The sequence below is a fragment of the Lacerta agilis genome, chromosome 1 (assembly GCF_009819535.1).
Source record: "Lacerta agilis isolate rLacAgi1 chromosome 1, rLacAgi1.pri, whole genome shotgun sequence".
Classification (NCBI taxonomy): Eukaryota; Metazoa; Chordata; class Lepidosauria; order Squamata; family Lacertidae; genus Lacerta; species Lacerta agilis.
In genome coordinates this window covers 36,516,681-36,534,344 of record NC_046312.1, presented here as the reverse complement: position 1 = coordinate 36,534,344, position 17,664 = coordinate 36,516,681, and the positions used below count along the sequence as shown (strand labels likewise).

The 17,664-nt window shown below is 40.9% G+C and overlaps 1 protein-coding gene across 1 annotated transcript in view; it reads right to left on the bottom strand.

Annotated features, from left to right (window-relative positions):
- The window catches only part of STXBP6 (syntaxin binding protein 6), a 94,175-nt gene that overhangs the window by 54,248 nt on the left and 22,263 nt on the right, over window positions 1-17,664 (bottom strand). The window contains exon 2 of the mRNA XM_033144411.1: window positions 11,598-11,785. Coding sequence (XP_033000302.1) covers window positions 11,598-11,751 — 154 coding nt within the window. The 5' untranslated portion in view covers window positions 11,752-11,785. The remainder of the gene's footprint in view (window positions 1-11,597; window positions 11,786-17,664) is intronic.

Genomic DNA, 17,664 nt, shown 5'->3' with positions numbered 1-17,664 from the left:
TAAACGGCGTTTCCATGTGTTGCTCTGGTTCGCCAGAAGCAGCTTAGTCATGCTAGCCAAATGACCCGGAAGCTCTCAGCCAGTAAAGCAAGATGAGCGCCACAACCCCAGAGTCGTCTGCGACTGGACCTAATGGTCAGGAGTCCCTTTACCTTTACAAAGATATTGTTAAGGATTGCTGAGATAACATACATAATGCACTTTGATCAATTCAAAAGCTCTATATAAAATGTAAACTTTTGTTATTATGATAATTCAAAGCCCTAAATGTGTAGTCATGTCTTCAATAGATGGTCCTAACAAAAGTCCTAACAAAGCCCATCATGGAGTCCAAATAAGATTTTTCTTCCCAGTGTTTCTCAAGTTCAACTATTTTTCATGAAGGAACAAAACTATGAGCATGCTTAAAGGTAGAATGGTGACAGCAGGAAAAGGGGAGTTAATAATAATATTCCAAATTGTCATGCCTATCGCTGTGCCGTTACATGACTATGTCCTATATACCTTTCTTTCTAAAAATAAAATAATATATTTCAACCAACTCATTAGGAAGAGGTAATAATAGAGAACTTCTGTTCATTATCTGCTAGATATTTCTCATTCTGAGAAATAATTACACGGTTAGGTTAAAAGAAAAATGCAACTGTTTTAGAGCACAAAGGAAAGGAAATTAGGCATTTGAAAAGTATATTACAGGCAGGGGTGAGGTGGTGTCAAATCAAGATGTCAAATTGTGGGAACTGGAGCTTAGCCGTCCCTCAGAAAATGGCTCAAAAACCTGTTCCGTGTTCAGTGCTCATGGAAATAGACAGAGGAAACCATAAAGGGAGTCTGTAAACATAGGTGTATGTTGCAGAAGGATGGTCTTTATTAGCAAATGGTCTTCAAGAAATTTGAGAGATTCAAAAATAGTTCAGAATGTTTGTATTTAAACCTTAGCAGATGGTCATGCTGTGATGAGTAGGGATGGGTGATATGGGGTTTTCAACATCGCAATATATCACCGGCTAAACACTGTGATATATTGATATGAGGATGGAACTATATAGTGGTGAAGGTGAACATGACTACTTTGATGTGCATAGCAAATGTCAGAAAACATGGCTTCATAGGCTGTCAGGGACTGGACTGAACATGAGGAATGGAAAATGAGCCCTCGGTCTGATCGGCTCATCTCAGAAGGAGGAGGAGGAATGGGAAGTTTCGCCTCCCCACCCCCACCCCCAGTTCTCCAGCAGTTTCAGGAGGAGAGGGAGAGAGGGATGGTGTACAGCTGAATGAGGAAATCCTGAGTTACGAGATAGTAGTGGTGGTGGTGGTGGAGGAGGGGGAGGGGGAGGAGGAAGTTAGAGAGCAGACAGCAGAGACCTCCCAGGAGAGTATGGGAGACTCTCTTAGTCCAAAGGCTCACAGGTCGCTCTGCATTCAAGAACAGAAAATGCGGAGGAATGTGACTCCTGTGACTTCCCCTAGGTTTCCAGGATGCTGCGGGAGACGGAAGAGGAGGGAATCAGAGTAGCCAACATCTCCTGTGCGTGGAGACAAGGATCTTTTGTCTTGCAACCAGATGACTGAATTAGAAGCCATAAAATACCAAGTTTTTGTTCTTCTTGCCTCTGAGGCTGGGGGGGGGGGGGGGAGAGAAGAGGATAATCCACACCTGACATAGGCATTTAGTTCTTTTTAGCAAGATACAGGCCTTTTCCCTTCTTCTCAAGTGGCCTGTGCTTTGGTACACAAGAGCTGTATGAACAACTCAAGATCAGCCTGAAGTTTGTATATTTGATAATGGTATAATGTTAACTGAAAATATGCATTTCTGCAAGATTTATAACTTTTTTTGGTTAATGCAGTAGCTAATGTTTCTCAATGATTGAGGTTCAGAGCCTTTTAAATTCTACCATCACAGTAGTCAATGTCAAAACAAAATAAGATACCTGAAGAAGTGTGCATGCACACAAAAGCCCATACCAATACTGCAACAAACTTAGCTGGTCTCTAAGGTGCTACTGGAATAAAAAAAAATTATTTTGTTTCAAGTACGGCAGACCAACACGGCTACCTACCTGTAAGTAGTCAATGTGACAGTAACTCCATTCCATACTTAACATACTCAAAAATAAAACGAAATTGAAATCTGCTCTGTTGAGCTTGAATATCCAGCCCCTTACCTCTATCATCTATATCTCTATGGTTTTGCCAATGCATGCCATGCTGCTATGTTTTCGTTGGGTCTCAAATAATAATTTTATTAAATCTTTTTGTTTAAAGGATACAAGAAGGTAAATTTGAAGGGCACATTCAGTAAGATTTGCAGTACTATAATAATAATTTATTATTTATACCCCGCCCATCTGGCTGGGTTTTCCCAGCCACTCTGTTGCACTTTAATATTCTGTTGGAAGCTGCCCAATCTATTAAACATTAAAAGTTTCCCTAAACAGGGCTGCCTTCAGATGTCTTCTAAAAGTCTGGCAGTTGTTTTTTTCTTTGACATCTGGTGGGAGGGTGTTCCACAGGGCGGGTGCCACTACCGAGAAGGCCCTCTGCCTGGTTGCCTGTAACTTGGCTTCTCGCAGCGAGGGAACCACCAGAAGGCCCTGAGCACTGGACCTCAGTGTCCGGGCTGAACGATGGAGGTGGAGACGCTGCTTCAGGTATACTGGACCAAGGCTGTTTAGGGCTTTAAAGGTCAGCACCAACACTTGGAATTGTGCTCAGAAACGTACTGGGAGCCAATGTAGGTCTTTCAAGACCTGTGTTATGTAGTCTCGGTGGCCGCTCCCAGTCACCAGTCTTAGCTGCTGCGTTCTGGATTAGTTGTAGTATCGGGGTCACCTTCAAAGGTAGCCCCACATAGAGCGCATTGCAGTAATCCAAGCGAGAGATAACTTTGCTGATTCATTGTACACTTGGCAAGCTGTTTTACAAGGAGAGGGTCACACCTGGGAAAGGAAGCTTATCGCTCCCCTCCCAAGATGCAACCCCTCCCTCTTTCTGGATTAGAATAATAGAATCTTAGAGTTGGAAGGGACCCAAGGGTCATCTAGTCCAACCCCCTGCAATGCAGGAATCTCAGCTAAAGCCTCCATGACAGATGGCCATCCAACCTCTATTGAAACATCCCTCTTCTGTTCAAAGGCTTTGTTGAACCTAATCATATTTTACTTAAGGCTGATTTCAAAAGCCCAATTATGGCACAGAGCAGTGAGTTTTCAGTTTATCACAGCTGGGGAAGAAAGGATGAACCCTTTCCTCTGAAGCTGCAACATCCACCCATCTAAATACTGCCGCTCACCCACTGAACTAGTCAGTACCAGTCCCTAGGGAAAAGACAACAACAACAACATCATATAATACCAAGCCTCTCATCACTAATTGTTCAATGACAATGCCACACAAGTGGTTTATGAAAGTCAGCAAAGAAGGTTTGCCATATCGTTAGCAACAAATCTTGGGACAGTTGATCTAAGGAAGTGAAAAGGTGAGACCAGGAGCTTGGAGAAACTGAAATAATAAGCAGGTCTTAAAGGGCAGCCCAAATACAATTGGTGTGTGTGTTCCTGCCAAAAGGGGATGGAGAGCAGAACCACATTTTGTGGGCGTGGTCCAATACTTCTCACGCCACTCTCGCCCCCACATAACCTATTCTGCAACCAATGCCAACTCAAATTCATATAACTGTTCACTAGGTTCCCTTCACAACCTTAATGGCATCCGTTTGTTCAATGTTTCTAAACATCACGGGTTGTAATTTTATTGTGAGTGCACATTTTAAAAAGATCACTTGATCATGCAACAAACTGAGGTAGAAACTTCTTGCAGAACAATTCTCCGCATATAATGGGCTGTATGAATAAACCTTCAATCTTTTAAAGAAAAAATAAATAAAAAGTGTCAGAATGCAAAAGAAGGCTCCCACTAATTTAAGCGATTAGCCTTTCCAGTGTTTTCATTGTCAGCTCTTTGTGTTAACACCTCAGGGGTTTTCCAGGAGATTGAGAATAAGTATTTCAGTACCTGCCACATACTTCTACAAAACCCCAGATCATCCTATTCACAAAAAGTATGAGAAAGACTGGCAATAAATAGTGACAAGAGATTGGTAGCACCCTGCAGAGAACTGAGGCCTTTAATAGAAATAGATAGAATAGAAATACTTTATTGTCACTGTATCACGTTTACAGTGAGATTAAACGAGCCCCCCCTCTCTCCCACAATCTCTCAGTCCTTGTCACACTCTGTGTGCTGTCGTACTACCACCAACCCCAAACATCAGCTGCAATGTTGCTGTCTTTCATTCAGCAGCTTCCCGGCCCATGGGTAGAAACTGTTCTTTAACCTGTTGGTGCGGCTTATCATGTTTCTTAAAAAGGTACTGGCCAGGGTGTGAGTCATCCCTGATAATGTTTCTCCCTCTTCTGAGGTGATAACATCTAGTGGACTCAGGTGACAGCCCACGATTTCCTGTGCTGTTTTGTTTATATAATATTGTTACTACATGTATAGCATGCTGTGCAGTGCATGTCTACTCAGAAGTAAGTCCCAAAGTGTGCAGTGTAAATCGTATTTGTGGACTAGGTATAGTATCTTAACAGAAGATGAATTATGTATGAATCAGAATATACCATCTGCTTTATTCAAAGCATTCTTACAACTTACAAAGTTCTTGTGTAATATGGAGAATTATCATGTTGTTCCATAATATTGCATCTTTACAATAAATGGGTTCAATTCTACAGCCCTCTGAAGGATTAGCTACAAAAATGAATGGTAGGATTGCAGGCAATACAGTATGAAACTTGTACTGTACAACTTTGTCATATTTTGAAATTATTACAAAGGGGGGAGGAAAGAAGAGGGCATGCTGAGAGGAGGACACAGGAGCATGAGGCTTGTTTACATCTGAACCCCATTACAGTTTCTCAGTTCAATACATATATCAGGCATGTACAACAGGTAGCTCTCCTCCTCCCTAAAAAAAAGCTCAACAACTTTGACCTGAACCCCCCAAAAGGGAATAAAATAAAAAATTCTTTCCAGTAGCACCTTGGAGACCAACTGAGTTTGTTCTTGGTATGAGCTTTCGTGTGCATGCACACTTCAGATATCTTCAGATTCTTCAGGTATCTGAAGCAAGTGTGCATGCACACGAAAGCTCATACCAAGAACAAACTCAGTTGGTCTCTAAGGTGCTACTGGAAAGAATTTTTTTATTTTATTTTGTTTTGACTATGGCAGACCAACACGGCTACCCACCCCCAAAAGGGGGTAGATCACTGCCAGTTTTTAACTCTGAGTAGATCGCAGCCTCTTGGAAGTTGGCCACCCCTGATATATTGACCACGTTAATACACAACTATTACCCTGCAGATCTAATCTTACTGGAAATGAATTTTGTAAGACTTGGATTTTGTAGCTTTTCTTCATTTTCAAGGACAGTGAAGCCATCTGGTCGACAGCTGCTTGGCTTTGAAAAGTTGTCATGTACATTACACTATCCACAAAAATCATCAGGAGACAGTTATTTTCACACTTTGGGTCCTCTCAGATATTACAACACCACCCATAAAGTATTAATCAGGCAAACGACAGAAAAAACAGTCAGCCGCATCCTACATACTGTATAAGGAATTTTAGCCAGAAGATAAAGGGCACCATGTGGGGTTCTGTTCTCACATAACAGGACCTTGGAGAGTGTGTGTGTCCCCCCCCCCCCCCCGCCCACTGTGGCCTACCGAAAAAGCTATTTCAGAGACTATTACCTTTATTAGAACAATTACACACACACACACACACACACACACACACACGGTATTCAGTAGTACAGAGTATCATCAAGGTGTTGCTGTTCATGGCAGCCATTTTGTGCTGGCACCCACAGCACTTTTTTTCAAAGAAGGAGGAGGAGGTTGGCTTTGATATCCCCCTTTATCACTACCCTAAGGAGTCTCAAAGTGGCTGACATTCTCCTTTCCCTTCCTCCCCCACAACAAACACTCTGAGGTGAGTGGGGCTGAGAGACTTCAGAGAAGTGTGACTAGCCAAAGGTCACCCAGCAGCTGCATGTGGAGGAGTGGGGAAGCCAACCCGGTTCACCAGATTATGAGTCCACTGCTCTTAACTACTACACCATACTGGCTCTCCAGTGAGTGCTGGCTCCCCACTTTTTACCAAAAAGAGCAGTCTGTGTATATATACACAGAGACTTAAATCACCAACTGTACATATGCTAACCACAAAAGAGCTGAAATACAGTGGGGCTGCATTGTACTTGCTTTTAACTCATGCAAATTCAACCATGCATGCTTGGCCACCCCAAAAAAGTACTCCACATCAGGTCATGTGCAGCTGCCACCCCTGGAGAAAGCAGCGAGGAACCCTGTTGTTTTTTGTTCCTCCTTCCCTCTCTTAGGATCCCATCCACCAGTTTAAGGAACTGCTCCAGCCTTTTTCTCCTGCCTCCCCTTTCTATTTCTCTTTCTCTCCCTCTCTGCCTCCTCCTCTGCTTTTTATCCCTACCCTCCAGGCTCACACATGGAGGAGTGGCCAGGAAAGCCCCTCTCACTGGACTACCTACATACAGCTCCAGCTCAGAAACAAGCTGTGCCTCACAGCCTCACAGGGGAGGGAAAGTGTGTCAAAAGATTTTGATTGTAATTTTGATTATAAGCATTTTTTGTGTCTGACATGCTGACTCCAGAAACTAACCCTTGCATAAGATGTGATTCCACTATAATGAAATTAATTTTTGGATGGAAATTATAATTACTTTTAAATGTGATAGGTTAGTGTGAACAATTTACTGAACGGTTTCTGCTTGGGTTTAATACTGGAGCACCAGCTGGCCTGGAGTTTTTTGTATGCATTTTAAATTATTTTTCTAGAAAGGAAGAAAGGAAGAAAGGAAGAAAGGAAGCAGGCAACTAATAGTACAAATCAAAATTTTAAAAGTGGTTGCAAAAGTAAGCTGCCAGCTACAAGAAATAATCTTGGGATCATGGAATATTTGAAAGTGTTCAAACAGATGGTCAATTGACAATAGTTGACTGGGCATGCTGACCCAGAAGAAACCCTCTACAGTGGCAGACAGTGAGAGTTGCTGTAATGGAAAGGAAAATGGATACATATACTCCTATGTACACAAAATGCACTTAAGCTCACATATGGGGTTATCTGGATCAGAGCCCTCCATTTCAACCATTTTACTTGTGCAAATCACAACTTGCAGTCCACCATGATGACATCATGCTTTTAAGAAGCAATAATTTAAAAATAGCTGAAGTTAACTTTAGCTGATATACACATTAGAGGGTTCATTACCTACAAAACCACCACCACCACCACCTCATTTCAAATGGACACAAGAGCTTATATACAATGCAATTTTATCTTTACCGATGCTGCCTTTTAAGATTTCACTTAAAGGCTAATTGGCAATACACAATGTATAATCTAGTTGCACATCTAAAATGGCTTTCACCATGATCAAACATTTACCACAAATTGTGAACCATGGGTGAGGTCCTCCTGAAACAAAAGCAGTAATAGGCTAAGAATATGCAACACCTTTTCTTTAATTAGAACAAAATGTCGCGTATTTTAATGCTTTGAAAGAAAATCACACCATCAAGTGCCACACAGGTCATCAGCCGAACCACAAGGAAATTACTATTATGGTTATCCATTACACACAAAGCTTTATAGTATGGCAATAAATGAAGTCTAAAAGTCATCAGGAATCCTGAAAGTTTTCTAGTGTCAACACAGCTGCATTCTCTGAGTGCATCCACTGAGATAAACTGGAAATAAATAAAGTGTGTGTGTGTGTGTGTGTGTGTGTGTGTACCACTTTCTATTATTTAGAAACCCATGGCAATTGGCAATTGGGGAGTAGGAGACTACATTTCACAGTAAAAAGAAAAAAATTAAGGATTCTTTTAATTTCCAAAACTGTTTTCTGAGAAAATTAAAAATAGGCATACCAGAGCAGTGAGCAAACACCCTGCTGCTAATCAGCTGCTAGAATGGAGACAGCGATGACAGAAGCTATTTTGGCACCCGATATCAAGTTTGACTGACATGCCTCCAAGCAGCAGTCAGTCTCTTCCAGCTGTTCCTGAATCTGCAAGTGCTGGACGAAAGACTACTCACAGCACAAAGGTTGCTATTGCTATGCTACCCACGACAAGACTGGAATCAATTAACAGGCTAGAACACAGCCCACTGGTTTTCTTACCTGTAAGTTATCCCACAGTGGCTTAACTTTTTTAAAAGTTCTCTGATGGTATTTATGAGTAATGCCCCCCACTCAGGGTAGGAAGGCAGATTTAAAGAAATTAAAAGACTGCCCACACTGTGCTCGACTCCTCCCTGTTAAGTCCCCAAGCTGAAAAGTTGAGGGGAACTCTGAAAATATATCTACAAGAATCTCAGAAGAACTAAGAAATAATAACAATAAATGGCTAAGCAAAGAAGAAACTGTTAGTTCTCTCTGACATTCCAGGTTATTCAGAGTCAAACGATAAGAGGTTGATGGAGATCCATGATCAGATTTCCTGTGTCTTTAATTTTTATCGCATAGAGATCATGGTGAACCCTGATATGGATCTCTGGGTGAGATTCAAATCCCAGCACAAAGGGCTTCTGATAGTGCAGCAGGGCTTTTCAACCTCCCACTCCTCCCACCAGTACCTCCCAAAATTGGTTTGTAAGGTCAGGAGACTTCAATCTAAAAAAACCAAAGAGAAGTACAAAAATACTGTATTAACAACAACAACAACAACAACAACAACAACAACAACAACAACCCAATATAATCAGGTGCAAGGGTGGAGTTGCATTTTGGCATATCAACAAGTGTTTTCTGAGAATCTGCATCATAACTCACAAACCAACACCTCTTTACTGATGAACTTCTTTGCTTTATCCAAAAAGAGGTTCTGCATTTGTACTGTATGGAATTTACAAGTTACATGAATTCAAAGGTAGGAGCCCGAGCCTGCCATTGTTTCAAATAGCTGGCAGGGACCCCTCTCTTCTGGAAGGAAGGACAAGGGAAGCGTTCTACTCTGCATTTTCACTTTTCATTTTGAAAGGTGAAATATAAAATTGATTAAAATAAAAGCAGTGGATTTAAACTAGTGGATCAACTAGCAAGTTAAGCCCCAGTCTGACACAGCAGGTTGAGGTGTGCACTCGCCAATAATTCCTGTCCTTTGCACTTGTGGACTGCAAATACACAACATGACATTTGGACCTAAATGTCAGCTCAGCTTTACTCTCTAAATTCTCAATACTGCTGGCCTACAATTACAGGACTAAACTCCTGAGTTCTTTGCAGTCTAACAAGTGTTGCCTGTTCTCTGCAGTATGCTTTTCAACAGCAGAATAAGGATGGGAGAAAAATGGATCCCACAAGCTAAATAGTTCTATAGGAGTGAAATAATCAACTGAACAAACTTCCAAAGCTCCTTCATAGCTCAATATATAGTTGCATTTCTAAGGACTGTTAAAATTGGCTTTGACCTAAAAAACAGCCTTCTTTTTCTATCTTCTTTTTAAAAGGTTACTATTGCATCTGTGTTACCCTATCATAAAGGGACGTGGGTTGTGCTGTGGTCTAAACCACAGAGCCAAGGGCTTGCTGATCAGAAGGTCGGCGTTTTGAATCCCTGCGACGGGGTGAGCTCCTGTTGTTCGGTCCCAGCTCCTGCTAACCTAGCAGTTCAAAAGCACATCAAGTGCAAGTAGATAAATAGATACCGCTCCGGCGGGAAGGTAAACGGCGTTTGTGTGCGCTGCTCTGGTTCGCCAGAAGCAGCTTAGTCATGCTGGCCACATGACCTGGAAGCTGTCTGCGGACAAACGCCGGCTCCCTTGGCCTATAGAGTGAGATGAGCACCACAACCCCAGAGTCGGACTGGACCTAACTGTCAGAGGTACATTTACCTTTACCCTTAGCCAATCATATCATAGGTAAATTTGAATTATTATGGCAAACTACGAGGCAGCATATGTGCTGTGGGCCTACCTTTGCAAAGAAAATGTCTGAAACGGTAGGTAAGCCATGTTTTGAGGAAAGCTTAAAATTTAAAGTTGCAAATTAAAGTTAATTTGTGGATAGTTATCAAATCTGCCTCATTTTTAAACATACAGCCATTTTAATTACCCTTAGATTTCTATTTGGCTACTAAAAGAAGCAGGACATAGCTATTCAAAGATGTGAATTTGGAAGACCTCTGTGACAGCTCCTGTCCGGAGAACTCCAAGTCTGGAGTAAAAGGTCCTCAAAAGACAGAGCAAGGTGACACAATAGCAGAAGAGAGGACAAGGAGCTGTTTTTCAGATGATCTCATGCCAATGATCTACCTCCAGGGATGAGTAGGGTGGATTAGCGGGGACCATCTTTGCTGTGAGTCCAGGAATGCCTGTTCCCTGCTCTGAAACCCCCTTTCTACTTGGCCCTGACTGACTCCAACTACAAAAATTGAAGCTCTTGAACAGACTGAGGTATTGTTTGGGGGGTGGGTATTGTTGATATTATTCTTTATTTATTTTAGAACTTATAATTTATGTAGAAATTGTTCAGTATGTACTGCTTGATGTTTTATTATTTTACTACTATTGTCATGTCTGTCATTATGTAATTTTTTTACATGTTGTAAGCTGCCTTGAGCATGGTTTTAACTTTGGAAAGGTGGTATGCAAATAAAACGACTGAATGATTCTCATAATAGGAAACCTGATTTGACAGAAGGATGAATGGCAGAATGCACTGCTTACTTAGTAAAAACGCTAATGACATTGTGAGATGTCTAGATTATGTCAACAAACAGGCTGCCTTGCTACCCTATTGGACAATGTGGAATGAATGAGGCCAGTCACTCTTGGTACATGCAGAAACCTTTTAGTACATGTTGTAAAACAGAGTTACAACTGGAACAAAGTACTGCTTCACATAAATCAAAATCAATCAGTGGAGTTTATTTCCTCTAAAATTTGGAAAATCAGATATGGCTTTGAAAAGAATTAGACAAATTTCATGGGAGAACAGCATAGCAGGACAAAATTAAGGATAGCCTCCATCACACCCTGCTTTTGAGCTTCCCAGAGACAACCAATGGACCACTAATTGTGGCAGAATGGAACTTTGATCTCATACACCAAGTGAATCCCTAAGCCCAGAGAAGCTCAGTGGACATTTGGAAGCAAATTAAATCCACATAAAACATGTGCCAAATAAATAAATCCCTGAATGCCAACACCAGAAACCCACATACATCCCCTCCAAGCACATGAATGGCAAAGTGAATTCATCTTCCTATAATTTCCTGTCAAACACTAGAAAGATCATTGAAATTACAAGGACAGTTCATCATTGCCACTTACAGCATATAATTGCCGTAGACATCCATACTACTGCCTTATGTAGACAAACCTATGAATATCAAATGACACAGCATACTGTTGATCTACTTGTTTGATTAAAATTCATGGTACTACATTATTTTTAGCAATCACAACATCTAATCAGTTAATCAAACTACAAAGAGAAACTGAAAGGACAGCTAGATGTCAAAATCGTTTTTTCTTACCTGACAAACAGATGTAAGTTGAATATTCGCCCTGACCCCCCGTTGCCAAAAAAGGAATCTTTTTCTTCGTTCTCCTTTTTACTTGGACTGCTCCCAACATTCTTTCATCATGCGGAGCGAAAATCTCTTTGCTGATAGCAGATTTGGCACTCATTGTAGATCAGAGATGGAGGAGAAGGATTGCGTTCCTAGAATAAAATTCATATGGTACACTTTAATTTCACTTATACAGCATACTGATTCCCATTGCCCTTCACTTATATAGTATACTGATTTCCATTACTCTTCAATAGAAAGTACATGCAAAAACATATGCAAGATAAAAAAATACAAAAGTAGTTATATAGTCAAGGATATAGTCCAGAACAGTATAACAAGATCCTTGCTACTGTCATCATGGCAACTGCCATCAAGTTTATGCCCTCTCAGGATCCATTGTCTGTCATGCTGAGAGGATGAGACAACAGAAACTCTTTCCATGGATTACTGGTAAATATTTTTTTCACCAAACCACCAAACCCTCCCAGAGCAGGAAAAAACTGCAACTTGCAGGAAGCAGGTGGGGGGGGGGGGAGAGAGAGAGAGAGAGCATAACATATACCGGTAAGCTCCAAATAATCTCCAGGCTTATTTATGCATATAAGGTCCCAGGTTCATTCATCTATATCTCAGGTCTTCCTAAAACATTTGAGTTACAGGTGGGTAGCCGTGTTGGTCTGCCATAGTCGAAACAAAATAGAAAATTCTTTCCAGTAGCACCTTAGAGAGCAACTGAGTTTGTTCTTGGTATGAGCTTTCGTGTGCATGCACACGAAAGCTCATACCAAGAACAAACTCAGTTGGTCTCTAAGGTGCTACTGGAAAGAATTTTCTATTTTGTTAAAACATTTGAGTGATTGTGTTATTCAGGCTCACCAGCAACGTGGCAAATGCATGTACTATGGATCTCTCTCCAAGCATAAGGATCAGTTATTGACACTTCACTTTTATGTAAACCAGCTTAACACAGATCTTTCCATTTAAAGACTCCTATAAAGACTCCTGTTTGCAGTCAGAGTAAAGAGTCAGGCTGCACCTTAAAAATATTAACTAATTTGTTCGTGTGGGTTTTTTTTATTGTTGCAAGACTCTTTGTTTTAGCAGCAAGCAACAAACTATTCTTCCCTAAATCACAGACAAATTAGTTACTTCAACATACAACAGTGTTGATTGGAAGCAATTAAAAATACTGTATATAAATCATTGCTTCCTGGTTACTTCCCACTGCAAATCCCCCCCCCCTCCCAAACTTCACTGCTTGCCTACAAGGGCTTTGCTGTAACTCCTCTTGCCCTGCAGTATTATGTGATTACATCATACACTGGTAACATCAACAGACATAGCCCTTCCCATTTACAGTAGCAAGCTACATCTGCATGGACACTGGTTATTGTTCACTGACAAACGTTCTTCTGTGCAGGATGGAAAGCTGCACTTCCAGCAGCCGTCTAAAAGATCGGTATTGTACTGCTTTCAGCTACACTGATCTTTGAATGATTTGTCATCTTTTGGTGTATTTCCAGGCAGACGTGCCTTTCTTCATGTGATGCCAAATGCTCTGAATACAAGACAACTTTAGTACGTGAACATCCAACTATCCTAAGCTCTTTGAAGTAGCCATTCATGTTTAAGACACAATCTCAAGCATCTGATTTAGCATGTCTGATATATTTAGTAAGCAAAACTAAAAACAAACAAACACCATGTTAATTTTACATGCTGTAAAAGACAGCAAACTTATATACAACTACCTGGGAGTGAGTCCCATTGAACTCAATGAATCTTACTTCTGGATATACCTGTACCGGTACATGCACAGGATTATACCCTGTAAATAACTCAAAAGGTTTCAAACACTGTACTCAAAAGGTTCAAATACTTTTGTAGCGAAATACTTGACTTGGGATGCATGTGTGCAAGTCACAGCAGACACTTAATGTCGTTGAAATTTTATTTTTGAAACCAGAGTCAAAAGCTTTACTTGGAAATTGTTTTTAAAATTAGTTTTAGAGGAATACAAAACTCTAAATCAAAATAAAACTGTACTGCAACATTAGTACAGGAAATTTGTTTTCAAAAATCTTACACATGGTATAAATTGTCTGGCTGTGAGGTTTCATGCATCTTAAATATCGAAACCGGCATTCTGAGCACCATGCAAAGATTTCTCTTGCCTCATTAAAATTCTCAGATCTCTAACTGGAAAACAGTATTCTGAAACAGAGTTCTAATCTGTGACCACCCTCAGCAGAAATCTGCCCTCAGTAGGAATATCCAAACTAGGCCACAGATGAACACAGCGGTAAAAATATAGGTAAGGAAAACAGCACTCTTTCAGTCTAAGCCTCCAGAATTGCATGTTACTGCTTCAAAAACTTGAGCTTCTGCACCTACTTTCCATCTCTAATTTCTCTGAATTACAGTGGTACCTCGGTTTAAGAACAGTCCTGTTTAAGAACGATTCGGTTTATGAACTCCGCAAAACTGGAAACAGTGTCCCGGTTTGAGAACTTTATCTCAGTCTAAGAACGGAATCCCAACGGTGGAAGGGCACCGGCGGCGGGAGGCCTCATTAGGCAAAGTGTGCTTCGATTTAATAACGGTTTCGGTTTAAGAACGGACTTCCGGAATGGATTAAGTTCGTAAACCGTGGTACCACTGCATAGTTAACAACATTACATAACCCACTTGATTGCAATAAAGCTCCAAGTGGTTTACGAAACAAAATCTGCTTCAATTTCCGGGTTAGAAAGTTGATGGCTTTCTCAGGTGTTACATGGAAATCCCATGGATCCACCAACATCTACATCACATGAGTTATGCACATATAGCTTCAAACGCCTACAATGTTCAGGCTGCCGCCTAGGATTCTGAGAATCTTTTCCGACACAACAGTATATCGCATGGCCTTCCTATACGACATGTACAAGATCACACTCTAGACCAGTCTTCCCCAATATTGTCCCCCTCCCAATGTTGCTGGACTACAGTTTCCATCATCCATGACCATTGGCCATGTTGGCTAGGGCCGATGGGCATTTTACTTTTCTGCAGTTAACCTCATCATTTGCACGTTTTTATTATCTGAAGCAGTGTTTTGAAAGTGACTTGAGTTGTTTTCCACTGAATAATAAAGGTAAAGGTACCTCTGACCATTAGGTCCAGTCGCGGACGACTCTGGCGTTGTGGCACTCATCTCGCTCTATAGGTCAAGGGAGCCGGCGTTTGTCCGCAGACAGCTTCCGGGTCATGTGGCCAGCATGACTAAGCCGCTTCTGGCGAACCAGAGCAGTGCAAGGAAATGCCGTTTACCTTCCCGCCGGAGTGGTACCTATTTATCTACTTGCACTCTGACGTGCTTTTGAACTGCTAGGTTGACAGGAGCAGGGACTGAGCAACAGGAGCTCACCCCGTCACAGGGATTCGAACCGCCGACCTTCTGATCGGCAAGCCCTAGGCTCTGTGGTTTAACCCACAGCGCCACTGACTAATAGACACCCTTAACATAATTGTTGACCAAGTATCAAATTATATATACGCAAGAGGGAAAACTAATTTTCCTTTTTAATAATGTTATTGCTTTTTGGGTCTTCAGTAACTCCTTTGCTTCTGTTCAGTCTCTGCTTGGTTGACTTCAGACCTGCCTCAGGCTGTGAAGGTTTATTTGGCATCAGGTGTTGTTCCTTTGTTCCTGTATCAACACCCCTTTCCAAACAATTTAATGGATTACCTTGAAAGTCTTGGCAGTTAGACAAATTCACTCCCAATTATATATGTTTGTTTGTTTTCTCTGAAAGGGTTTCATTGTGTCCAGATAAAGATTGCAGAGGAGGAGGAGGAGAGAGAAGTAAATATACCAGTCTTGATCCTCTTCACGAAATGCTCATACCTTTCATTTTGAAAAGAAACAGGGTGAAAATGAAAATCTCATCTTACAGATGAGCATGAACTATCCTAAGCTGCATCAACAGAAGTATAGTGTCCATATCATGGGAAGTAAGAGCAGGGCTTTTTTTCATCTGGAACTCGCCAGAATTCAGTTCTGGCACCTCTCAGGGGGATGCCATTGTCATTTTAAGAGAACAAGGGAGGCATTCATGGTGAGTGGTGGCACCTCTTTTTCTAGAAAAATAGCACTGAGTAAAAATGCCACTCTATTCTGATTTGATCATATCACACCAGTTTGGGTGCCACAATTTAAGAAGGATATTGACAAGCTGGAACATGTGCAAAGGAGAGCAACCACGACGATCACGGGTCTGGAAACCAAGCCTTATGAGGAATGGTTGAGGGAGTTGGGTATGTTTAGCCTAGATATGAGAAGACTGAGAGGAGATAAGATTTGTTGTTGTTCAGTCGTTCAGTCGTGTCCGACTCTTCATGACCCCATGGACCAGAGCATGCCAGGCACCCCTATCCTCCACTGCCTCCCGCAGTTTGGCCAAACTCATGCTAGTCGCTTTGAGAACACTGTCCAACCATCTCGTCCTCTGTCGTCCCCTTCTCCTTGTGCCCTCCATCTTTCCCAACATCAGGGTCTTTTCCAGGGAGTCTTCTCTTCTCATGAGGTGGCCAAAGTACTGGATCTGTCCTTCCAGTGAGCACTCAGGGCTGATTTCTTTAAGGATGGATAAGTTTGATCTTTTTGCAGGAGATATAATAGTCATTTTCAAATATCTCAAGGGTTATCACGTGGAAATAAGTTTGTTTTCTCTTGCTCTGGAGGGTATGACTCAAACCAATGACTTCAAGTTACAAGAAAGAAGATTCCACCTAAACATCAGGAAGAACTTTTTCACAGTTGTTCAGCTGTGGAATAGACTCCCATGAGAGGTAGTGGACTCTCCAACTATTTTAGAAAGTCAAGAGGCTGTATAAATAAGATTAGCCCCAAATTAAATGTCCCATACTGCTTAATATTTACATTCAAAAGTTTAAACGTTAAAAAGTATTGTTTTATTTAAAAAGGTCATGTATGCAAAATTTCACTGTTGCAAACAATGAACACATTTAACTGTTTTGCAACACATTTCCTTTGGCCTTGAGGCTCAAGGAACGGTTTGTTTTCAAGTGGGTTAAGTAGTGAATGTTTCTAGGCAACATCTTGGGAAGCAAACTATCAGATACAGTTTTCCCACCCTGCTCAAATAATCAAGGCACGTTTTAAGCTCATAGGTGTGTTTTTTTAATGCCTTCCATGTAGGAGATCAGAAAATATTAGATCAGAAAGGATTGTAAGAATTTATTGATCTGGTCTATCTATAATAGATAAAACTTTGATGTCACCTGAATGTGAAGGTTTTGAACATTATTCTCCAGCATTTCAATGTGTTATAGCTATAAAGGAATGGTATAGTGTACTTTGATGAATTCCAACCTGGGATACCCAATCTAATTACTCAGTTTTCTTTTTCTGAAATAGACTTAAACATTCACTGAATTAGAACAAAAATGATCTTACAAGAATACTGTTCTTTCTATATATGCAGCCACTAAAGAAAATCTGAGAGTAAATTTAGAAATTATCTCCCTAGATCACAGAATTAGGAAAAGAAACTGATCTATTATTTCCTTGCCATGTCATAGAGAACCACATATGGAATGTTTGGACAAATAAGATTTCAATTCGTGGCATACCTGTCTGGAATACTGTCATGATTCTCTGAGTTTTGTATCAACTGACATTACATACTAACCATTTATCTTAAATGGTACTTCTTGTCTTGAACAGACTGTCTTGAATGTGTCCTGAGAAACTTTGAGGATGTTGTTTGAATTTAGGAGTCTAAGGGAATGAATGGCTGAAATCTTTTTTTAAAAAGTGTAGCACATTTTATACTATAAGATCACATGCTAATTGTCAGTCAAATACATGAGAAAGTTACTCTGAAAAAAGTCTAATGTTTCAGTCTCATATACACACTTAACTGGGAGTAAGTTCTATTGAACCCAGTGGGACTTGTTTCTGGCTAAATATGAATAGGACTGCACTGTAATGCAGAAAGTTGAAAGCAATTTTTGATTACCG